Genomic DNA, 26,144 nt, shown 5'->3' with positions numbered 1-26,144 from the left:
ATGACAGCAAAAAATCGAGTTTCTCACACAGCCTTTTCTCATACCTCTGTTTATATGTGAGGACATCCCACTGTGTGTGGTTCATTATCAGGGCAGGTGCGGATCCCTCGTGGTAATCAGAGAAGGTTATGACAGTTGAGTGTTGAGCAGTGTTTATATCCACCAAGATACCTCCATTCTGTCTCGGGAAAAAAAGCACATTCAATGTACTAGTTGAATCTCAGTTACACATGAACCACTACACAGTTCAATCAGCTGTACAAGCACACTTCTTCCTTTCTGCGGTTCTTACTGGTTCTGATTCTTACCAACATATATTGGCATTAAACATGCACACAGTAGGCCTACAAATCATTACTGATCTCTACAGCACAGCTTACAGAAGCATGTCCAAGCAAGTTTTAAAAGTCAAAGACATGGTGTCTAACAATATGAAGACTTACCAACTCTTCCAAGCTCAATAAAGTGCCATTGTCTTGTCGGTTGTAGAAGAATGGCTTGGAGGATCCCTCATAGCCCACCACTCTCACACAAAGCTTGCCGGACAAATTTTCAGGCCAAAACGGAATGCACTGAAAACACAAGTACAATGCCAGTTTTGACACTGTGCGGTGACAAAGGATGCTGCCTCGCTAAGCACACTGGGTAACCAAGTTTTCAGGTCTAAATCAGAGTAAAATGCCATCACAATTGTTCAAATTCCTCTCTGCTTCATAATGAAAATACTGATAAGCTGGGGGGGGGGGGGGTGGTGGTACACTGAAAAAGGAAGACCCCAAGTTTAAGGCCAGCCTTGGTTATACAGCAAGATCCTATTAAAAACAAAACACTATTGATATAATTATGCAACCAAAAGACATTCATCAGAAGAAAAACCTATTAATCTAAATGTAGTTGTAACAATTACATGATAAGAAGCCCAAGAGCTTATTGATTAAGAATGCCTTCATATACTTAAAATCTATATCCTTCATTCACTGCATTTGCTCTTGTGCCTTGTCAAATTCACTTCATTTATACACAAAGGACTTTTCACAGAATGTCTTCTTCACACAAACCAGAAAGCCAAATGCAGACATGGAAGAGGCGACCACACGGCAGGCTGCAAGTCCAGACCCCAGGAGCAGCTGCCAATTTTAGCTTCTGCTTCTCCATCTATAACCAGGGCCTGCTGGTTCTTAATATAACACAGAATGTTTCTATTATAGAACGCTCGGTAAACTCTATTTCTGAATCAATATACTACTGTGGCAAACTCACATCAAAGACAAGCATTTTTATACAGCACATTGGTTCTATATGCATTCCATAACACGTTTCAATTTTAGTCATGTGGGAAGAACTAGAGAGTGGCTGCTAGCCATCGAGACAAGGCTACTGGCAAAAATTACCAAAAACTTCCTACTTTCAAACGGGATGAAGTAAAGATCTTTTGAAGCTGCTGTCATACTTAACACACATGTACATGAGAGTGTGTAATAAAATATCCATGCGATTTACATTTCTATGTCCCTGTTTATCTGTACATTTTAGGACTCAGTCGTATTCTAGGGAACTTTACCTCTGAAGAAGCAACATAGTGCCATTTGTTGGTGGGTGTGGAGCCATCGGAGGCAATCTCTCCGACTTCTAGCTCTAAGGAAGACTTGTTTGCAACAGTGCAGAAGGGAGTGAGAGTGACTATTCTTGAGAGGTTGAAACTGCTCATTTTGATGCTGACCCCGACCTGAGGGAAGGAAGGAAACAGCAAGCTCATTTTCATGCTCTTTGTTCATTGTCAAAAATGGAGACACACACCACACTCACATAACTTAAACTATCTAAAGTAAGAATTCTTAAACAATGTAACAAATAAAAGCTGTATCTAACACTGTCTCTCACAGAAAAGGCCTGGTATCTTATATCAGCTTTATCAGAAATCAACTGCAGAACACAGGTCACTAACTTCATGACAACTTTCAATGACAGATTTACTGTCCAGTCTTTTTCACTTATTAAAAATAATCCAAATGTTAATTTTTTATAAATAGTAGGCTCAAATTTTACTGCTTTGTCTGTTACCAATAAACTTAGAATTCTGAAGCGGTAGTAATCAGATTATGTGGCACCAGATTACTCAAATTTTCAAAGGAGTCACACTTAAGATTTAAGAAATAATTGACAGGGTATTTGGAATGAAAATTTTAGTGTATCTTGAATATTAACCAAGTTGCCATATCCAATGGATTCAACTCCATGCTTAAATTCAAGTTCTGCTCTGATACAGTAATTACAGAATATCTGGAGACAGTCCTCCCCAGAATAATTTGATTTCAGACTTCTGTACAGTATAGATGCCAGTTTGTTTACTAAAGCATGGGAAAGTATATGAAGCCAAAGGTAATAAAGCAGACACTCTTACCAGGTATTCCATATTGGTGGCAGGGCACTTCACACACCCGTAACTTCCCACTGTGTCCAGTGAGAAACCGCTGGACCAGTCACTAGTTGAAATCTTTAACTGTACCTACACCAGAGAACACAACACATATAAGAAATCTAAAAGATGATATTAATTTTACTTCATAGAAAAAAATCCTAGACCCCTGGAAATTTCCCCTCTATCTTGAAACATAGGAAAATATAATCACAACCACCTGGAATGATTCCAAGGAAACAAAGACCAGGAGGATAGGTCTGACTTTCCCATTCACCTCAGCAACGAAAATAAGGACTTTAAACATGCATTATGTTGCTTTTTAAAAGGATCACAGTACTAAATATTCCAATGCTAGATTTATGACAGATAAAAAATTCACAAAAGTGTTAGCAAATAAAGGCATCATTCAACGGGTAATAAAAGGCAGGCACTGTGAAAGACTGGAATGCAGAACATGGCTGTCATCCTCAGTGAGCACTGAACTCAATGCAGATAAAAGGAAGCCGATTCTAATAATTACGAGACCACACATAAAATGCAGGGGGTGAGGAGACAGTGAGTGTCTCTGGGATTTAGAGGGAAGTCCTATGGAAGAGACTTAACTGCACCCCTGCAGTTAAGCTCACCCCTCCCCACCCATCAAGATCATAAAAAAACCATGAGGACACCCCAAAGTCACACACAGAGGCAATTCCAATGTCATGTGTTGATCCAAACTCTCAACAGTCATCCCCAGACCGCAGCATCACCTGGGATTCTGTTAGATACAGATTCTCAGGTTCTGCCCAGACCTTTTACTAAAGTAAACCCAGGGACGTGACTCAGCAAACAATTCTAAAGCCACTTGGGTGACAATAATGTACACTGAGATCTGAGACCCAGAACTGCAAGCAACATGACTGGGATATTGAGAGTCATTGTAAACAGAAAATCTAAGGATGAGCAGCAGATGAGACAGGAGAGGGAAAACTGGTCACATTAGAGAGACTAGCACTGTGTGCAGCCGGTGCAGCATATATAAAAGCCTAGGGGTAAGTGCTGACCACGCTTGGACACTTAGGAAGCGCCGGGAAGCCCAAGTGATACAGGCCAGTCCAACTGCTGCGTGTTTCACATGCACACCAGTACCGTGACAGAGAATAAAACAGAGCCATTCCACCTGGCAGGACTTGAGTAACAGCAGAGATCCCACAGCTCCTGAAGAATGGTGGAGCCAGCCCTGCTTCAGCTGATTTCTGCTGCAAGTTCCTAACGTCCAGCTGGACTCTGCAGGCTTTAAAGTCTCCTTGGACTTAATTTATATCAAGGGCGCTGCACACACAGCCAAACATGCTTTTAGATTCCCAAGGCTCTAGATTTAGTAGCTTTCCTATTTTAACTTGCTAGAGCATACCTTATTTTTACTAAAGATGTTCTTCTTCTTGAAAGAGAATAAAACAATATCCCTGAAATCGGCCGGGTGTTTGACATGTATGTCCTCAGAGCAATACTGGAGAACCCGAGAAGTTTTGTTGATTAGCCAGTAGGGACTGAAGACAGACAGCTCCACCCGGCAGCCAAGTCGCCTGACGTGTACTGACAAGTCGACTGTCATCACTTCCGCGGTGTCTGAGGAAAAGCACACGAGGAAGAACTCGGGAAGTGTATCGCAGATGCGGAAGTGTCCACTCCAGTTCTTGCCCAGGTATTTCACCAGAACCAGCTCCATGATCTCGCCGCTGATTCGGGAGTGGAGCACATCGGAGGCACTGCCTTCTGCAAGCTCCTGGGTTTCTGCAGTCCCCTAAAAACAATCACATAAAACCATGGTTACCCAGCTTCCTTAATAACACAATCTGTATTTTACACAGTGCTAAATATTCCACCAAGGAAGGCTGACCACCAAGGTCTAACCATGCTCGTATATTAGAAATGCCCAGCAATTATGAAGGACTCCAAAGGAAACACTGTATCACAGCCACAGTGTCTTATGGCTATCTGTAGCGAAATCACCCTATTTCTTTGAGAAAAACCTGTACCTATGCCAAGAATCAAAGACTGGATCTGTGCCCTGGCTGTTCCCGTTAGCGCTGGATCATAAAACGAGCCAGCTCACTGAATTCATGTTTCATCCTTTCTGTTCCCATACCACGTACAGAACCAGAGAAGGCGGGCTAAACAAGGTAGAACCACTTTAAAAATCAATGCTAGGGCTGGAGAGATGGCTCAGCAATTAAGAAATGTACTGCTCTTGCAATGGACCTGAGTTCAGCTCCCAGCACCCACATCCAGTGGCTCACACCCACCTGCACCTCCCAACTCCAAGAAATCAGGCCTTCTAGACTTCTCAAATGCTGCACTCACACATGTACACAGAAGCACTTAAAAACAAAAAATACATCTTTCAAAAATATAAAAGCTGGCAATAGAAACCAGGCTTCCTTACTGCGGCCTTCTTTTGTGTAGATGCTATTTGGTTCGTTTCATTAACTTTCGTCTCCATAACTCAGGAAGGGACCATTGTTTGACAAAGGAAAGGAATCTTTTGGGTTCCAGACACTTCCTTAAGCCGTTGCATTTTAAAACATCACAGAATGTGCAAATTTAGTCATATTGATAACACCCCTGTGTCCACGTCAGATAGTGAATTTTAATCTCAGCATGAACTTTAAGGCAAAAATCAGGATGAATTATTTCCATTTGCATCTTTCTCTCCTTCAAGTAATGATACTTAAAATAATGAAGAGACTTCTAATTTATGAGACACAGCAGAGAAAAGGAACAGGGACTGGGAAACTGAACCGCCTATGTTTACATTCCAGCCTCACCCCTGTCGAGAAGCAGGACCTGGATCTGTACCCACTGCAGAGACCACTGTGAGGACTGAAGCATGGGAACACACAGAAAGCACACAGTAGGAGGCCTAAACGGCAAAGTTGTGCCAGGCTAGCGATAATAAATGCATCTTAAAAATACAAAACACAGACTTACACTGACATCATAAAACAGAACGAGAATTCACTTTGTACAAATACGAGACACATACCTCAAGCAAGTATCTTAGCGAGTACGGAAGAAGGTTCCGCAAGGTGAGAGGAGGGTAAAGGTGGATAACGTAGGCTGGGTCCCAGTCTTCCCCGTGGGCACCGATGTAGCTCAGTTCATCAGGCAGAGCGACCGTGTTCACGATGAGAGGTAAGAAGTTGACTTCCACCGCAGGGCACTGCAGCATGCACCTCACCTCGCTGCTACGGTGAAGCTCTTCCTTCCAGGAAATGTACGTGGTGGACTGTGTGTACTGCTGCTCTAGCCTGCCAGCCGGCTGCACATACAGCTGACATCTACAGAGGGGTTGAGAGAAGGGAAGGAAAAGAACCTCAGGGTCTTCGCAATGACTCAATAAGGTGGGCACTGGCATTGTTACAAATGTAGAAACTACTGTTAAGAAAGTTGAGAACATGCCTGAAGCGACAGAGCTGTCCCATAGAAGAAGGACAACTTAAAATATTATCATTTTGACTATAAAGGCACGCTAATAAAATATGTAATCTTAGAAAATTGTAAAGCATAAAATATCTGATAAAGAGATTATACTGTAAATTCAATGATTACATATGTATTTCTGCTCTGAAGGATAAACTCTTACATAACCTAAAAATGTCTGCTGTATGGCTAGAAGAGTTAAAAATGTGAGGCTGCTCTCCCTAAAATAGAGATCCAATTCATAAAACTAGAAGACACAAGTTCATTTTCCTTTATAACATTTATTTATGTATATAATTAACAACCCACATTAATTGTACACATTAGCAGGCTTCACTATGGTACTTCCACACACCCGATCTAACTGTGCACACTTACTGTTTTTCACTCCATCCCAATGCCCCCAAGACTTAGAATTTCCTCGGCGGTGCTGCCCGAGCTCCCAGCACCCATCCATCCCAGCTCTGGTGACCACCATCCCCTCTGGAAGCTTACTCCATCCACAGCTGTGCATACCTGTAGGAATCCAAAGGGACGTGGAACTCCTCCTCCGGTCTGGCTATTCCAATGCGCTCCATCAGCTTAACATTCTTGACAAATTTGTAGATGATAAATGCTATCGAGAAGTGGTTTTTAATCTGTTGGAATGGATATATAAATGTTTCCTTTAAAGTGATATATAAGTTAAAAAGAAAGCATTAGTAGCACGAAGATTTACCGTAGATCTAGAAAGCTTTGACTTAATTTTGGAAGCTATTTGCATGGGCTAAGAAGAATATTTAGGTATTTAAGTGTTACATGTAAACATTGAACTTAATGTATAAGTGACAGCTACAAGTTGACATCGCCACATCCTCTACAAATCACGTGTGTATTGCTAGTCTATGCCACTATGAAGGATGCAGCACTCTTGAAGACTGCAGCCACGCTTTCTCCATTACAGCCTCCCATTACCACTCCATGTGACAAAGAAACGAGCAAAGCCACGGAGCTCTTTTCCTGACTGCACTGCAGTGTGTGCCGCAGCTAACAATCCAGACTGTGAAATAGCTCCAATCTGTACACATGCATTAGGCAGGGAGAAATGTTCTTTACACTGACACATTAAGCCTGTAGTAACGCTGGAAAGACTAAAAGGTTTAGTATAACCCTAAAAATAGAAAGGAAAATATTTATTCTTTTTTTTTTTACATGAGAGTAGGTCATTTCAAACACCTAACACACATCTGAAAAATCTATCCTCAAGTGATGATCTACTAAGAGAACAGAAGGTTATCCTACTTGACAAGCAACCATAATTATATAGTATCTCGGCTCTAAATTCCTAAAAGAACATAATAATGTTTAGATATTTAAGTGTTCCAAATCTCTAAAGGAACATAAGTGGTTATGGGTTTGTGGGCAGTAACACTGGACTTTATTTAATAAGTAAATAAATAAATGCATGAAACTGTCTTTCAAGTCATTTAAAATAAATCATAGTACCAGAACCAGGTAGGAGCAGAAGCTGTTTCGCTTAGTCATTTATTTCTAAACCGTCAGAGGTGCTCAGGGAGTTTTACTGCACCTCCCTCACCCAGCTAGATGACGGAATGCCCAGCGCGCCCAAAGGGACACACGTTGCCACAGCATTACCTGCAGAGGCGAGCGGAGAGTGATGACCTTATTACCTTCTGTCGCATCAATCTGCACCAACACAGAATCAGAACGGCTGGCACTGGGATTCCGTACATTATACAATCGCCGGCCAGGCCTGGCCACAGGGACACTGCCCACTTCCGTATAGCCATGTGGTACTAAAGTAGAGCACAGGAGAAGAGAATTATAATATTCACTTTTTAAATAATAGCAAACTCTGGACCTACAGAGTTAAGAGCACATGTTACTCTTGCAGAGAATCTGGGTTCAATTCCCAGTACCCATATGGTACCTCACAATCACCTACAGTATCAGTTCTAGGGGATCTGAGGTCCTATTCTAGCCTCCAAGGGCACTAGGCACATACATGGTACACAGACATACATGAAAGCAAAACACCCCCACCAAAAAAGTAAATAACTTAAGCAAAATAATAACATGCCACAATAATGACAAGCGTATGCTTGTTTATCGTTAGAAAACATGTTTTTCTAAGACTCTTGAGATTTTTAAAAAAAGACAATATTATAAAACTTTTGCTACAAACAGTGAGGGGTTAAATATACTAAAAACAAATAAAATCCAACCTATTTTTTATTCTCTCAACTAGATAACAACAATTCCCTTGTCTTTGTAATGGTATCATTACCATCAAGGCTTTAGACTTCTGACTATAACCACTTTTCTCCCTGAACTGAATGCTCATCCTTTTTTGAAACATAATACTTATTATTTAGGGCATAGTAATAATCAAGGTTTACGGGTATTTATTAATTAAGGTCAAGTTTATGTTTAGAAGAAACTCAGAAATGAGTTATCCACTATTTATTGCAACCTCTGACAAATGTTTCACAGGATCGCTTCAGCAAAATAGTATCGGATGACTTATCAAAAATAAGCAGCCACAATTCCTGCGATGCTCTGAAGACACCGAAGCGCAGCATACCAAAGGTCAGTGTGAAGAAGGAACTCTCCTGTCGGCTCAGAATCGACAGCTTTCCTTGACGCGAAGGTTCCAGGCTGTCATATTCCAGCTCCAAATGCTGACCAGTGTCCACATCGTAAATGTCACTCTTATCAGGGGAACCCATCACCTTGAGGTTACGATTGGGCTGCACCTTAATGGGAACACCTAGGGCATTCCTGATTGTAAAAGGAGCCCTGTCTTTTAGAGAGTAGTCAAAAGTAGAAGCAGCCCCCTCTGAGAAGCCCTGCAAAGGAACACAGCACAGTGAAACCCCAGCAGTGTACTTCTCATTTTACCATGGCTACATGTCTCCTTGAAACTTATTTTGATGACAAAAAAAAATCCATACATGTTTCATTCTTAAATCCTATATGAAATGTTCCAAATAAGAATCACACATACTTTTGCTAAATTGTTGAAAACATTAAGACAGCTTTTGGATATTGTGATATTCATCGTAGTTCCTGAAGAAATATGAACTGCCATTTGTGACTCAGGAATAAAATCATCTCCCGGCATCAAACTTTTATCCTGGATCGGGTTCTTCTTCACCTAGGAAGGTAAACACCATACAGAATTTAAGTTATCAGTTAAATAGCCAATGGTAGCTTTTAAAAGCTCAACACTGAGGGATTCAGCTGAACTAGTTAGTTTACAATATGTCTCCTCAAAATCTCATTTTCAACCACAAAGAGCAACCCTGTGATTCAGCGAAGACCAGCAGCCTTCTCTCTGCACTTAGGCCATGGAAAGGAAACACTCAATGTGTTGCTAAGGACAAAACATGAGGACTCAGCCACACCTTCTAACTCCTTGCACTGCTGTGGTAAGCTAGCTCCTGAGCATGCATGACTGGAGTTCCTCAGCAATTAAAAGTGACCCCAAAGTCTAACTGGTTAGTGGTGTCATCTGGAAATAAGATGATTTTTTCCTACTACTTTTTTGGTAAGTAATATGGTAAGCTTTTGGATTAAATTTATTGCAGATAACATTCACATTTTCATTCCAATAGCAGTTCAAAACCTGTGTTAAAAATTCTTTCAGTCTCATTATGCCAGAGAGAGGTAGACCAGATACTGCCTCTGCTTTAGTCAGAAAGAGTAGGAATACAAGGTAACTGAGTGGTCATCTCTAAAAGGGAATTTGCTATAGCTGTTTCTAGAAGTGAGGCTCCTCCATCAGTGACCTAGCGAGGCGAGTGACTGCGGTCTTTTGACAGCACACTTCTCCTCACATCCCTGCACACACAGAAAAGCATACTTTGAGATCAAGGATTCTGAAATAATAAATGTCAAAAACAGAGTTTATAATAATATTAATTCTTAATTTGGGAGGCTCATTCCTAAAAATCACTGGGTAATTAAAAAGGTTCCATTTGTGAGTTTTATCTACCAATATATACTATATTAGAAATTAAAACTGAGAACACACTTTTAATATTTAAAAATAAAAATTATATTTTAACTATTCATATTCTATGTGTCTTTCATATTCTGTATCTTGGTCCCATTCATTTCCCTGTCCCTTCACATCCACTCTCTGCCCCTGCACACCCCTCAAATAAAATTTAAAAGAAAAAAATAATAAAAGAAAAGAAAGGAGAAAACTTAAAAATCTCATCATGGAAGCTGGATATAGTGAGTCATGCCATGAACCCCTTTGTCCATTTATCTTTCCTTGTAAGAGGCCATTGGTCTGGTTCGAGGCTGGGCACTGTGGTCATTATAGAACTGTCCTGGACCCTTACCAGCCACAACATTCGGGAGAGCGGGCCCTACACCTTGCAAGGGCAGCACAACAGAGTCATCTCTGTTAGCTCTCTGTCGGTGAGCCAGTCTTAAGTTGTGAACATGGGAGAGCTTCCCCACTTCTCATCTGTCTTGTGGCGGCGTGGCCTGTGACAGGTGGGAGAGCTGGTCCTGTGGTCCTAAGAGTGGGAGAGCTAACCCTTGTATCAACGTTTTAGTGGGAAAAACTATCTTAAAAATGTAAACATGAAGAGAGACTTTGACAAGTGTCTTGAATGCCTGCAGTAAGACATGAATTCTCAGTTGTGCTACACATTCAGACCGAACTCCCGTAATCAGTCTCTCAAAAACTGTACTGTATTTCATGAGAAAATAGGAGTAAGAATTACATATGATGTTTCATTATTCCTGTGAAAGGGGTTATCACCTCATGAACATTTTAAGGGGTTCACAGACCCTGAACCAAATCTTGGAAATCCCTGAACTAACACCTAAGGACGACGCTTGGTATCACGCTGAGCAAAGCACTGGCTTCCTTACATTAAGCTTTAAGCTCCATGGTGTTTTCCCCTCCACTCTTTCAATCAGTGGCTCCCAGACAGCATGGATTTCATTATAATAGTGAACCTGAAAAGGTGCAGAATTTCAATTACTTGGTTGTTCAACATTAATCATATAATTATGTAATCAGCAGAAAAAGCATACTAAGCTACTGTTCTATATCAAAAGCCATTTTAAAATCCCACCTAAAGAAACACACACAAAATACAATGTAGTTTCCCCCTTTCCATTGCTCTACTGTCAATAAACTACTTAGCAAGATATTCTCTAAGAATAATTATAACATGTAATTCTACACCATCGCATTAAACATTAGACTATACTATCTATTCACATGGAGACTTGCTGCAGCTGTCTCTCTCACATCTGCAACGGTGCTTTCCAGCTGTGCTCTGGAGGTGCCCATGCGGCCGTACCTCTAATGTCATGTCAGCAGCAGCAGCCATTAGAGAAGTCCAGTTTTTAATATTTCCAGAAAACTTAGACTCTGCCAGTAACAGGGGCATGGTGCGATGCCCAAGGCCACATTCTAGGGTGACCTGAACTGACTCCACAGCAACCACACAGTTTTCCTCTATGGGTGGATGGTCAAAGTCTCTGAAATTTTCTGTTACTTCTGTTGCCGTGTCAACACCAAGAAACCAAGAGTTATAATCAGTAACAGATTTGATGGCCCAGAGATTGTCCGTCTCCTTGGCGGTGTCTTTCGAGTCGTCTTCTTTGGCTTTTGGAGACATGGCAGCCAGGATGGTCATCACAGTATTAAGGATTATAGGTGAGATCTTTAAAAAGGAAAGCAGAAATATATTCAGAATAGATTCCTTTCCAAATGAAAATTGAAATACATGGCTTCAAAAGTCAAAAATCAAGTAACAAATTTAAATATATTAAGTTCTGAACAAAGGAAAGTAAGAAAATGGGAATTAAACTCACTGCCTAAGAATCTCAGTTCAGATCGTAGGAAATTAAATAGCTCATGTTATATCAACAGTCAAACTCAAAGTGGAAACTACTAATTCAGAACCAGATAATGTTACACGAACACAGCTTTTTCACCATGCTCCTAGCTAACTTCACTCATCAAGGTCAGAAGCCGGAGGATGACACTGAAGACCCTCTCATCCTATCCGGGATTACTGATGCTTGCTCATCTTTGGAGAATGCCCTGGCTCACTCTCATTCCTATCTCTACCTCAGTGCTACACAAGTAATTCCTATAATCCAGCCAGCACCCTCAGCCCCCCTCCCCAAAAATGCCACCAGCACAACTGTTTTTAACACCAAATGTAGGCAAAGCATTGTTGTTGTATTAAAAATCCCTGGAAACCTTCCAGCACTATCAGAATAAATTCAAACTCTCCTTGGCTGGGTACAAAAAGCTCCTTGTGAGGCAGTGGCTGTTTGACTGGCTAGCCAGAATTCTCCAGCATTTGAAACACCTTGGGGTAAATAACTTAGAAGGAGTCCTTTATGGGTCATTTCTCTAACCCCCACTTCTCTAACAGGCTGAACAGACATGCAGACTCCAGCCAGCACACACTGCTTCCTTACCTATCATCAGCTGAGACCGCTGTTTTCCCTGGCCTGATGAACATTACTTAGGCTCATACTCTACCACACCATCTGTCTGGCCACAGGGACCACCCCCTAAGCTCTTCTTGTGTTCAGCTTCTTCACACTTTGCCATTGCACACACTGCCAGTCCTATAGGGATAGCCTTTTCCTCCTCGTCATAAATCTCTTTCTAAGGACTCTGAAGACTCAGTTCAGGAAGGCCAGCTTTCAGCGAGCTTTTCGTATGCACTGGCCTGGATGCATGTGCTGCCTGCACAAAAGGCTATGATCACCGTTTTCCTTCTTTCTCCTATGAGTGTCATTAACTCTCTTGTAGAAATGAACTATGAATGCCCTACACAGGACATTTTTACACACAGTAAGAGAAAAAAATGTTTGACAGAGTGCGGTGGCACACATATTTAACCTAACCAACACTTGGATGGCAGAGTCAGGAGAGCTCTGTGAGTTAAAAGCCAGCAGGGTTTACAAAGTAAGACCCTGTTTCAAAAATAAAAAAAAGAAAAATAAATAAATTTTATTGAATAAATATATGTACAGGTATGAAATATTATTCTAGCAATTAACCTAATGGCTTAGAAAAATACATGTAAATTCAAAGGTTTTGCTCCACTTAGCATTCCATGTATTTAAGCTGGTAAATTCATTACCAGTTAGCAAAACACAAGTTAAGACTATCCAATATTTTTCAAAGTAAGAAAACTACACTGTCATTTACACAAAACTGCAGATGAAATCAATTTAAGCCTTAGTTCAATCATTATTAGTCTTTGATCTATCATTACTGGCAAAAAAAAAAAAAAAACTTCTTTTTTTTTCATACTTTGGAAAGAAAAAACCCAGAATGCTTCTCTATTCCCACTTGTAAATGGACACAAAGTCAAGCTTCAGAACTTAAAGGCCAGGCTGGGAAATGCCTGCTGAGTAAAGTGTTCCCTTTAAAGCAGGAGTACCTGACTCAGCTCTCAAGCAGTCACAGATCTAATCTACATGGGAAGTAGAAAGTAGAAAAAGACAAAATCTCCTGAGTAAATTGGAAGTATGGGGACCTTGGGGGAGGACTGAAGTGGGGAGGGGAGCAGAGAAAAATGTAGAGCTCAATAAATATCAATAAAAAAATGTTGGAAAAAAAAAAGCCAGCTGTGGCAGGACCTGGGAGCTTGCTGAACAGCCAATGCAGCCAACCACTGGGCTCCCGATTAAACAAAGACCCTGTCTCAAAACAATAAGGTGGAGAGAAAGAGAGGTAGACACCAAAGGCCAACCTCTGACTCATCATGCACACCGAGTGAGACATAAGAAAATGGGAAAAGAGAACCTGAATGCTATTAGAAAATACTGAGGGTTTTTTTTTTTCATTGCAATACATTACATAAGGGTTTAAAACAAAATAAATCCTAATAATTCATCTCAGGTATATACCTGCCACTGTACATATTTGTGAAGACATACAGAATATTTAACCACATAATTATTAAGATGAATCAAATTAACTAGCAAATAAAAACCAAATAACTACAAATATAGTATTCTCAACATCATCTCACCATCCTTTCTTCCCTTCTTTGCCCATCCATCTCTGTTCTCCACACCTACTTAACCTGCCCAATACACACATGCAATAAATAGAAGAAAAGAGAGAGACTCTCATCATTTACAGATAGAAGGTATTACTATGGGACTCAATGGGTTAAGTCTAGCCATGAAAGCCTGTCAACCCGAGTTCAATTCCTAGGAGATACAGAAGGAAAGAACTGACTCCAGAAATTTGTCGTATGAACTCTATATGGTACCACAGAATGCATATATATGTGTATACACACATGCACACAGGCACGGTAGTAAATAAAACAACAATGTTTATAAAGTTATTTGAGAAAATATTCTTTCCAAAACAGCACAAATAAGCATGCATATTAAAGAAAAGATCTTTGAATTACAGAGTTATCCTGATTACCAATTAAGTGCCCAGAAATAACGTCAGGGTTGTGAGACACCAAAAGATATGGCTGCAAAGCACTAAAAATATACAATACCGTGTAAAAATAAAAACAAACCTCCAGTCAAAGAATGTGTATGAGAGGCACCAACCTTAACTACAAACTCTTTAACCATGATATTTATGTTCTGCTTCCCTGAAGCCCATGTGCATTTTTCCATAAATAAAGAGCAGGGTTGTAATACCTAGAAACAAAAAAAGGAAAGTCACATTTCCCTAGTAATGGATCCATTATGTATCATACAGTTATAAGAACGTTATTACAAGCCCAGCTCTACGGCAAGCAAAGGCGCATTAGCTGCCCCTCTTAGAGACGCTCTTCTATACCAAATCAAAGCTGGCACAATTCAAGGACTCTATTCCAAAGTATTCCCTTTTCGGTAAAACACCTTCCTTATCATTTATGATGCCCTACATAAAATGCACTTCTGAGGTAACTATAAACATGAGCTGCCACCTAGAGTGCAGTAAGCACATGATGTTTCATGAAGACTAAGAGCTTACGGACACCACAGAGGGTCCTTCTGGGGACAGATCTCAAGTCTTCAAACTTGAGGACTGACCTATGAAAACTAGAATCCTACATACATCATTAAAGATACAAAGTAACTTTGTCTCTTAATAAATGAGGCCATAGCAACGGCATATCTATGGTGGTTTTTAATTAGAACCTGTCTTCAGTGAAGTGACGACTATTAGCTCTCTGTGACATGTGAAAGACCGTATGTCGAAGAATAGTTCATGATCAAGTGTGGAAGCTTGGGCTTCACGTCTCTGTGCTTACAACATACCTCCAGAACCCCCCAAATTGAAAACAAAGCTGCAAGTGAGCCAAGCAATATAAGATTCTCTTACCATAAAGTTATAGATTTGGCACTAAAAATAATTGGTATAAGTAAGCTAATTAAGCTAAGATCACAAATTTCAAAAATAACATAAATCAGAATTTAAATTAACTTTTAACAACAGAATACAACCCTCTCTTTTAGTCACATGACTCCAATTACATTTTTTTCAGACCACATTTGTTTTCTCATTCACTCACTGGTTGTACTACAGAGAACAAATAGAAAGGTGAGGGGAAAAAATGACACTGGGTCCTCATAAAATTCGAAACCTATCCAAGAGAAATGCAACGATAAAAAGAGTTCACCTGGAGGCACCCCTACTTCTGTCACTGGTGGCAGTGACTGAGCCTCCCAATATTTTCCATGTCAGGGCCAGAACCATAAAGCCCATGTCTGTGATGTTCAGCCAAGCGCTCCCTAGCAGAGTCTAGAATGATACTCTCTCACTAGCTTCACCACCAGTGCCCACAGTCTTCCTCACCGTGGTGATGTTCTTCCCTCTCCTTTCTCTCAGGAAGGGGCAGGCAAGCACTTTCAGCTCCCTCACAGACGCTTCCATCATCTGCTCGAGTCTGGACGTTGACAGGGAGAGGTTACACTGGAATGAGGCTGTCAGAGCAGGAGCATCCGCCCTTGTCAGGTTGGCAACAAACACCACTTCTGGGTCTGTGATCATGGCCTTCAAGGTCATATTTGGTCTTACAGAATCATCTGAAGAAACATCAGGGACAGAAAAATTTTAATGTAAATCTTCACAACAGACCATCTATCCATTGCTGAATATATATATATATTCAATTAGAAGTCTAGCCAAAGATGGTCATTGCTACTGGAGCATTTATAAATGGCATGATTTAGGAGGTTCCTAGATATGGAATGTAGGTGTGTGTGCATATAAACAAACACAAAATGTGTTGAGTACAGCTTCAGGGGCAAGGAGCAGAGAACAGAGCTGTCAGGAAAAGACTCGGATGAAGGAGATTAACCACTGTCACTAGTTCACTTCTATTTCATCAAAAACACCACTCTCCGTGCCACGCGACCCACAGTAGAAACTAACAGAAGGAAACATGGCATTATCAGGCATGACCACTATTAAAAACGTCACAGCAAATGGGAAAGCAATGTTCCAATCTTGCCAATACAAGCTCTCTTTGAGACTTTCCCAGGTTTTACATTAAAGAAAATAAATCAAACACATCTAACCTTAAAACAACCTTAAATTCAACACAGGAAGTCAACAATATACTTGATAAATCCGGAATATAAAAACTACCACGTGGAAAATGGTTTCCACCATTCTTCCAGGCTTTCACAGTCTTCCTCGAAGTTTAAGGGACTAAAGGGGGCTCCGGGTCAGTCACACTGAGTCCTCTCCTGTTCCCACCTCCTCCTTCTAGCTTTTCTGTTGCCATTCAATGCACTATGATGTTTGAATAAATGACTCCCTTTTATAAAACAGGCCACTAACTGGTTAACTCCGTACTTTACGTCATTTAAAAACATTTACTTACTGGAGTATTACAAAAATGTGCTTAAATCTACAAGCCTAATTTTACTTTCTCAAATTCTCCACCTCTTGGTTCTGTTTCTAATTTTTGTTAGAATACAGACATCTTCATGCAAGACAGACAGGTAATTTCTCCTAACCTTTCTCTGTCTTGACTCTCCCCACGGCTGTCTGTCTTGATGGAATCTGTATTTCTTTTGCTATGTTTTCTGGACTCTGAGGCATAGCTTTGATGAAGAAATCTGCCACGGTCATCAGGAACTCCACGCTGGCACACACGTACAACTTGTCAAGAACAGCATTGATCTGACTTCCATTTTTATCTTGTCTATAACTTACATCAACCATAGAACTATTGCTATCTTGGTCGTTCTTTTTGTCAATCATCCTGAAAAACAAACACGCCATTCATTATTTTACTCCTTTTCTCCTGCTCAGATAACAAAGGAATGAAAATGTTCCCTTGCATTTTAATCATCTCTCTTTCACCCTTCAGTTTCTAATCTGAATAGAAAAAGAACGATGTTAATTGGAATATAATCACCCAATTAGAAACCAAGACATGGCTGCCTAATCTCCAAAGAAAGATTCATGTGATTAAACAATTATGGGATATTCTGTAATTATAATGCAATACTAGAGAAACCAATGAGTGCCAGAAATGATCGTGGGCAATCAACAATATATGAATGTAGTCCCCTCAAAATATAGCACAACCTTTTTATTGTACTAAATAAAATCTCCCTGAAATAATTTATTTATATAATTGGATTACTGTATGAAATTTATTACCATAATGCTCAATGCAACTCAAATCAACAAGTGTTTACCAACATCTAAAATGATGATTCCCATATACCCTCATATGTGGAAGAGATCAGATTTATTCCCATTGTGCTCAGTGCAACCCAAATTAACAAGTGTTTATCCGTATCTATGATGGTTCCTCATGCTGAAGAGAAAAAGGCTACTAAAGATGATTTCATCAATCAACCCAACACTATTGCCTAAAGATCTGTGGACAGCTATCCTGGCCATGAAATTTGTAGTTAGAAAAGCAGGTTACATGAGAGCAAACTTTCCTTGCTTGTTCATTTTTCTGAAAGTCACGGGGTTCAGCAGAATCCAGGAAATAGACAATGCTGTCCAAGTTTAAATAGCAACATAGTCTTTTGCACAAAAAGTACAAAATATGACACATCTCATTCCATGAGAAAGTAGTAAAAACACAATTAAGCTACTTAGGTTACATACTTCACACCAGACTGACATAAGCTAATCTTTAAACATGGGTTGATAACATGATGATGCTACAGCATATATTCCTACTGAAACTGGAAGAAATTCTGTAGAACTGGTTTGAAAGACAAAGTAAACAAGGAAAGAGAAGGATACACAAATTTAAGGATTCTAAATAATAATAATTCTGCTACTGGCAATGACCTGGAAAAATACATTACCAACTCATTAAAACTCTTTAATCTTCTAGCTCTCATTGTTAAAATGGCACTTGGCTTTACTAATAAACCCCCCTCTCATTTAAAGTTTGAAGCAGAGAGCACCATTATGTCTTCTCACAGCTCTGATAATAAGACCAAAGGAGAGACTCTGCTAAGGGTCCACACCCCTCAATGGCAGGCTGACATCCACCTGAAACCCTGCACACAAACCCTGATTTGACAAACCTGGATGTTGCTCTCTCGATTCCTTCTCGGAGATCATCAAGAGTACATGTCTTCAGTTTAAGGCTGACATCCATAGACCCATCCTTGAACATCTTCCCTGCAGAAGCCATCAGGTGTAGTCTGAGCTCACCAAGACGGAAACTGTCATTATGAAATGAAAGTCTGGACTCCTGTAGTACATTTTTCAAGCAAAGGAATACATGAGCTTTAAATATTACCCAAATATATTTAAGCACATTCCTCAATACAGAACTTAAATGCAAACCAACTCACAACATTTCCAATTGCTGAATCACATATATGGAACTGACATATAAAACAGTGACTCATATAAAACAGTGAGGAATTACAAGGGGAAAGTTTAAGGGAAACCAAAGAAAGGTAACAGGATGCAGTGTCTAAAAAGTAAGGTTGAAGAAAGAAGCCAAAGAGAGCAGCAGCATTTGAAGGCTGGGATCAACAGATGACTATCTGTAAGTGAGATAAAGAGCGTGCGGAGCTTGCACTTTCAGTAAAGGCATTTGCTGAGGTTTGCACAAACACCAAGCACTAGAACTTTAGGCAGTTGGTTTCACAAACAACAGATATTATCACAAAGCTCAACTGGAGAAATGTATAAACACTGTATAACATCCAGAAAATAAAAAGTGCAACTAGCCTATGAAATGCATATGAACACAGATATAAACTCTATAACAGATATGGACTGTGGGCATTATATGACATGTTATGGGCATTAACATATGACATAACTAATTTATAAAATATTTATTATAAGATACTATGCATTACAAAATAGCTTTCTAAAGTACTGCTGACCTATTATATACATACTTATCTATTACTGACTGGACATAATCGTGAAAGGCTCCAAAGGCAGTAGTATTCTTCCTAAATAGTGATGACTACTGTTGTATAAAATTAAACATATGGCCAGACACTTATATGGAAAACTCCTCTCTTAGTGATGGATAAACGCATTTTGGTACTGCCTTTCTGGAGAGAGAGAAACCCTGAACACCTTTCTTGGCCTGGTAAGATTGGAAACCTAGGGGAAAGGCTGAGCATATGAACCACGTAAAATTTCAGGTCAAACAGGGATTGTAGATACACTAAATTTTATCAATAGTTAAAACAAAAAGTGCCAACATACAAAAACTGAATACTCTCAAGAGCAAAGGAATCATCTCTAGCAACTATATATATATATATATATATATATATACACACACACACACACACACACATATACACACACACACACACACACACACACACACACACATACATACACACAATTTACCTGGTGGCTGTCATTGTTGTAAAGGACAATGGACAGAGAGTCAAAGTGGAAGCCAAACTGAAGGGTGACAGTCTGATCCACAGGGGCCTTTGGGTCTGTCAAATCTTGTTCTGACGGTTCAAGGATAAATAAGAAAACACACGGCTCTTAGGTAGGTACACTGTTTTAAACATTTTAAAGCTAGAATGATAAATTATTATTCTAAATTTATATCATACTTTCTATCATATTTAAATAACCCACTAGACAATTAATAAAAATGGCAATTACTGATCCCTATATAGTTAATAAAGGGCAAAATGGCAGAGGTAGTTTACAGGAAAAAATAATCTTTAAATAATATCAAGACAACTCTTTGAAACATCCCTTCAAAGTAAGGCTTGTTACTGCAGTTTGTTGTTGTCACAGCGTGTTTTCCCTAACTAGTTGGTATTAAGCTGAATGCACAGTGACATCAAACACTGCCTAGACTGGGGAGCTGCCAAAAGATCTCTGCGGGCCAAGAACACTTTCCATGACCTTTGAGGCATCTTAGCCTTGCTCACTGGCAGAGCTGAAGTGCATCATGACGGGGAAGCCTCGGAATACTGACATGAGGGGACTCCAGAAGTAATTTCCATTTCCTTCCCGTCTTTAGACAGACAGGATATGCAGAACAGATAAAACAAGTCTACAACCTTTTGGAGACCAGGGGCCCTTCTTTAGAAAAATTACTAGAAAATCAAGACTTTGCCAGGCAGGAAAACCCTCAGGCTTTGGCTCTGTGTTTACAGAAATTAATTTCTGTTCCGCCACTGTATGTGCAGTTTTTATCTGAACAAATAACCATAAAATGAGAACCAGAAACACAAATCTGATTACAGCCAAACTCAAGGAGACCATTCATCACCCACGTTTGTTCATTTCCAGTGTCCTATTAACAACAGCTTACTTACCCAGCATTTGTCTACACCCGAGGCAAACCCAAACTCAAAGGATGACCCTGGCCTCCGCTATTTAAACCAGAAACCTGTTTCACACAGTATGAGAATCCCCAAACATGCCCAGCCTAATTATGGAAGTAATGCTGGCACCATGATAGTAATTACTAATGGCAGCTTCATCAGTAAAGCTCAAGGAGCACTCTAGAGAGGTTCGTGGGAACAAAGGGTGCTTTATCTTGCTTCAGTTGTGGAAATATCACCTACTGACCGTCTCATAATAACATCTGCTCTCCATATCAACGACTCTAAATAACAGACAGTGCACAGCAGGGTACAGTGGGGCACACCTGTATCTCGAGCACCCTGGGACTGAGTAAGCAGAACCATTACAGGTTTGAGGCCAGCCTGGCCTACAAAGTGAGAGACTTCCTCAAGAACTATTAGAAAAGAGCAAAATAACTGAAATTCTAAAACTAAAATGGCTAAATTTAAAGTGCCACAGTGCTCTTAAAAGCTTTAATTTTAATAACCCAGAAATTTCCTGGCACATTTCAGAGCATCATTCCCCACTAAAGCCAGGTGTAAAGCTATTACTGTAAGAGAATACCTTCCTTCCTCATGGGTCAGCCAACACACCAAGGCTCTTTTCTCTCTGAATTATTCTCATATCTTACCACACTACCTGCCAACTTTGTGTTTTCTCTCACGTAGGGACCACCTCAGTGCCCGGTGAATTCAGCAAATTTAGCTTCCACAAGCTAAGAACAAATACTCACTGTGGAGGCAAGAACAACTGACTCTCCCCTTGCCGTAGACAATGTATACACCCGGCCCCAACTCCAGCAGACCTTCCACAGTAAACACTAAGAGTACTGAATCTTTTCACAACACTGTGCTACACAGCTAACAGAGAACAGTGTACAATGTTGTTAATTTTTCAATACCAACACAAAACTCTTCATCAGCTTTTACCTTTAAGGTAGTCAGGCCCACTCCGAGTATCTCTCTTCACTCTTGCAGCCTCCTGTGCAGACTGGGTAGGGCTTGGCTGTGAAGACGCTTCCCCAAGGTTTTCCAGCAAAATTTTCATTAAAACTGTCAAGTCATCTTGACTGAGAGCAACCTGAAAACCATCAAAAATTTGTTTACTTGATGTAAGAAAAAAAAATTTATGATTTTATAGCTTCATGAATGAATGATTCATCTACTTGAGCGTGAGAAAACACATGTGCTGAAGCCACAGCGTCAGTAGAGAAACATTGTGTCTCATCTAGGAGATGAGACAACACACCTCCAGTGCAGCCAATGCACTTCCTGTCTGCCCTGGGACCACGCCACCCTATTCCTAGGCCTCACTCCAGGCTCCACTCTCCTTCATCTCATCCAGCACCAGCTCATTTGCTATCATTTGTTTCCCTTCAAGTTCAACACAGGGACACGTTCAGCTTCCAGTCTCTACAGCACTGACCTGTTCTCTTGCCCTATAGCTCTGTTCTCATTACAGACACAACTGGACATACACAAACATCTGGTAGCTTAGCAAAAATGCCACCTCTTCCAATAATAGCTAACCCAACTACCAAGAACTTTCTAAGACATCATGCATACTAGGAAGGCAGCAGCTCCCTTTTTACCTTCACAAAGGGGCATGTGAAGATAAAAAGACTAAAAAGCTCTTGAGACACATTTATATCAGCTCTATGCCTTTAAGCTGTGTGTGAGCCAAGTTTCTCTGCTTCTTTAATGCAAGTCTTTTTATCTTTAGGACATGAATAATAGCATCTTTATGGTGGAGAGCTGAATGACACGGAGCAGCCAGCTGAAGGAAACTGCCACAGGTTAGTAAGACCCATCAGCTCAGGCTTTGCTTAGAAGCTTCCCATCTCCTACTTGTTCAGCCCTCCCTCCCTCAACACACACAGCAGTCCTCAATGCTTGTATAAGCACTTGTGCATGAGTTGTTTAAGCATTTGCATTTAGCCACACACAAAACACATGCATGCACCTTCTTCAAGCACTGTCTAGCTTCCTGCCTATACGATGATGGGGGAACACGAAGCACCAGGTAATAAGGATGTTTTGCTTACTCTAAGCCCCAGTTTTCTGGTAACAGGTATGGCATCAACTTTAAAACTTCTTACTTATGATGTCAGCCAAGATATCAGACCTGTCTGAGAGCAGCTAACTTGACAAACTATTCATCTACTAGGTGGCCTTCCACACCTCGTGTGGCCCCACAGTTTCTAACTCTTGAAGTGATATCCTGGAAACATGTTACTAGAGTCATTCACTGATTTCCTTCCTGGTTTGACCCTTGACCTCAAAACCCTAGACAGACCTAAACTATGCTACTAAAAATACTGCTGCCTCCCAAATAAAGGCACATGCCTACTCAAGTAACTATTTCTAAATAAAAGAGGGCCCCTCCCCTATACAGTGCAATACTAGTCAAACTATTGTACCCCAATACATGCAAATCATGGATGAACAAAACATGGACACTTTTGTTTTGAATGTAATATCTGAGCATCAATTTGAATACTCTGACAATTTTACTACATTACAGATTTAATTCGGGCTGGAGATATGGCTCAGTTCAGTGGTTAAAAACACTGGCTCTCTTCCAGAGGTCCTGAGTTCAATTCCCAGCAATCACATGGTGGCTCACAACCATCTGTAATAAGTTCTGGTGCCCTCTTCTGGCCTGCAGCTTACATGCAGGCAGAGCAGAACACTGTAGGTAGGTAGGTAGGTAGATAGGTAGGTAGGTAGGTAGGTAGATAGGTAGGTAGGTAGGTAGGTAGGTAGGTAGGTAGATAGGTAGGTAGGTAGGTAGGTAGGTAGGTAGGTAGATAGGTAGGTACGTATGGACGTACATACGTACGTACTTACATACATACATAGAGTTTAATCAAACTTTCCAATTCAAAAAATATATATTTTCAGTGGATACACACAGGCATCATCTCAGGCCTCATCCTGGCTTTACCAAATGTCTAACTACAGTGAAATAAAGAACAGTGTGGGACCTCACTGCTGGTTTTCAGACACACCAGAGACTGCACTGAGAACAAGACAACCCTACCCAGCACTTTCTGTAATTTACACACCCACCTGCATAGGCTTAAGCTTTCCTTTGATCTCCATGCCTGGAATCTGTGTGTACCATGCTGCTGACAAATTCCGCTGTATGGATAAAAGCATGTTCACTGGTTCTAAGATTTCAATGTCAGGCTGGAGCGAGTCAAACTGTAAAACAGTTCTGAAGGAATAACAAGGATTCCTTATAAATAGCCACGAATTTTTAAGTTTATATCTTAAAATGAAACAGCCATATGTTGTATGTTTTTATAGCACTTCCCTAAATGCTCAAAAGCTACAATCAGGATTATCTTAGAACATGTTTCTTTTCAGGCATCAACCCATCAGGATAAATCAGGTTTATATGCATAGCTATTTGAAACAATAAACTCAGATAAACTCCAAATCAGGTCTGACAAATGTGTCTATTGTTACCAGGACTGTATGATAGGACATTAGTCCAATGATGTGTAAGCAAAGGCCATACCTTTCCGAAACCAGATAATTAAGGAAGTCACTGTGTATTTAGTCTTAAGGTGGCATTATTTCTCCAAACTCAAGAAGAAAAACATACCAAATCTACAAGTTAATTAAGACAGAACAACAGCCATTTCTAGTTTGTCTGCCAATAACCATTTACACAGCCGAGTAAGTACTGCTGTCCAACAGAGGCAAGGTTTTCATGCTTTGATTTAAGGACTCTTGGATGCCTCACTGGGAACTCCTAAGCCTAACAAGGTTTGGGAATGAACATCTTAAATCACACTACAATTCAGGAAGGCCTCTCTATCACACAGAAAAATAAATAGCTATGTAGAACTAAGAAAAACAAAACAAATGTTTACTAAGTATAGAGCTCTTTTTCTATTTGAGATAGGGTCTCACTATGTTGCCTAAATTCGTCTCAGACTTGTGAGCTTGTGACTCTCCCACCTCAGCATCCTGAATTGGCGGACCTAGAGGCATGTGCCCTGCCCCTTCCTCATTAGGAAATTTTAATTTTATAATCATTTTTAAAGAATGGAAAAATACAATAAAATTATTAAGACAAAACACAGGCCCTCCAAAGCATACTACTATTAACTACTGGCCAGAAAGCAACAGTCAGTTTGCTAATTGTAATAAATACAGAACGAGAATTATGAATTATCATAGTAATTACTGCAGATGAAAATAAATTTTTGGAAATGCACAGAAAGCAATAAACAGCCAGACGACACACACAAACCTGGAGAGCTTCAGCTGAGTAAGCTGGATGCTCATATTCTCAGCCACTGGGGGAAGAGAGTAGTGCTCCACAGGAACCAAGCTAAACTTGTTCTCAACCCTGATCAAGCCAAGATCTGCTACAAAGGCGTTAGGAGACACAGAAGACTGGGGAATAGTAATGACAGGCGCTTTCAGATTGACGTCCATCAGAAGCCGGAAGCTCTTCTGCGCCAGGTCCTTCACGCTGGATGCAGCTCTTTCTGCAGCCTGGACTGTGGCTGTACTCAAGGCTTCTTTGGCAGTCTGGAAATTGTTGAGGAAGCTCTGTTCGGAGAGAATGGCAGGTAGACACAGTGCACCAAGGAAAACCCTGCAGAAGCATTTAGCTCAACAGAGAGCACACGTGAGAGAAATGTTACTTGTGACTTTAAGCACCCACTTTCCTCGGAATGACTACGCATCTTACACTGGAATTTAAGTGAAAAGGAAGTTAGTACTCTTTCCCAAAGCAGGTTCCACTCTTGTGCTTTTGGGATGCAGGAATAAAGTTTATTCTTGGCAACTAATGCTTTAGCAGCTACTTCATGAAGATTTTGTAATGCACATGAGATGTACAAATATGGTTGATTGTCTATTGTCCTATCATCTTGCAATCATTAACAGGAATCACAAATATAATCAAAATTCTAAATTTCAATATTCGCTCTTCAACTACATAATGACCTTAGGGCATTTACCAAACAACTAATATTGGAAAGCCCTAAATTACAATAGCAAACAGTACAAACAATAAAATACATAAAAATAATAGCTGGGTGTGGTAGTGCATACATATAGTCCTAGCACTTAGGAGGTAGAGGCAGGAGGATCAGAATTTCAAGGTTATCCTGAACTACACAGAGGCCAGTCTGGGCTATATGGGGTCCTCTGTAAAAAAAACAAACAAGCTGGGTGGTGGTGGCACACGCCTTTAGTCCCAGCACTCGGGAGGCAGAAGCAGACAGATCTCTCTGAGTTCAAGTCCAGTCTGGTCTACAGAGCTAGTTCCATAACAGCTAGGGCTGTTACACAGAGAAACCCTGTCTCTAAAAACAAAACAAAACAAAAACAACAACAAAACTCACAAGTACAGAAAAGCAAACAATACATATGTGTGTATACAAACATAAATAAAGATAAAATACTTTTGTATTTTAAAATGTTAACTATGAAAACG

The 26,144-nt window shown here is 40.3% G+C and overlaps 1 protein-coding gene across 1 annotated transcript in view; it reads right to left on the bottom strand.

The window, feature by feature from the left end:
* Vps13c (vacuolar protein sorting 13 homolog C) overlaps window positions 1-26,144 on the bottom strand; it is a 157,683-nt gene that overhangs the window by 38,873 nt on the left and 92,666 nt on the right. The window contains exons 44-63 of the mRNA XM_038321759.1: window positions 24,948-25,252; window positions 23,753-23,900; window positions 21,611-21,761; window positions 19,716-19,825; window positions 18,413-18,582; window positions 16,868-17,115; window positions 15,699-15,928; window positions 14,462-14,554; window positions 11,212-11,577; window positions 10,775-10,861; window positions 8,889-9,038; window positions 8,466-8,730; window positions 7,517-7,677; window positions 6,398-6,519; window positions 5,445-5,739; window positions 3,813-4,202; window positions 2,402-2,506; window positions 1,562-1,726; window positions 444-572; window positions 45-178 (exon numbers count right to left, since the gene is read on the bottom strand). Of these exons, the coding sequence (XP_038177687.1) occupies window positions 45-178; window positions 444-572; window positions 1,562-1,726; window positions 2,402-2,506; window positions 3,813-4,202; window positions 5,445-5,739; window positions 6,398-6,519; window positions 7,517-7,677; window positions 8,466-8,730; window positions 8,889-9,038; window positions 10,775-10,861; window positions 11,212-11,577; window positions 14,462-14,554; window positions 15,699-15,928; window positions 16,868-17,115; window positions 18,413-18,582; window positions 19,716-19,825; window positions 21,611-21,761; window positions 23,753-23,900; window positions 24,948-25,252 (3,824 nt within the window). The remainder of the gene's footprint in view (window positions 1-44; window positions 179-443; window positions 573-1,561; window positions 1,727-2,401; window positions 2,507-3,812; window positions 4,203-5,444; window positions 5,740-6,397; window positions 6,520-7,516; window positions 7,678-8,465; window positions 8,731-8,888; window positions 9,039-10,774; window positions 10,862-11,211; window positions 11,578-14,461; window positions 14,555-15,698; window positions 15,929-16,867; window positions 17,116-18,412; window positions 18,583-19,715; window positions 19,826-21,610; window positions 21,762-23,752; window positions 23,901-24,947; window positions 25,253-26,144) is intronic.

Source organism: Arvicola amphibius, chromosome 3 (assembly GCF_903992535.2).
Source record: "Arvicola amphibius chromosome 3, mArvAmp1.2, whole genome shotgun sequence".
Taxonomy (NCBI): Eukaryota; Metazoa; Chordata; class Mammalia; order Rodentia; family Cricetidae; genus Arvicola; species Arvicola amphibius.
The sequence above is the reverse complement of the archived record's forward strand: the minus strand, read 5'-3'. Positions and strand labels throughout refer to the sequence as shown.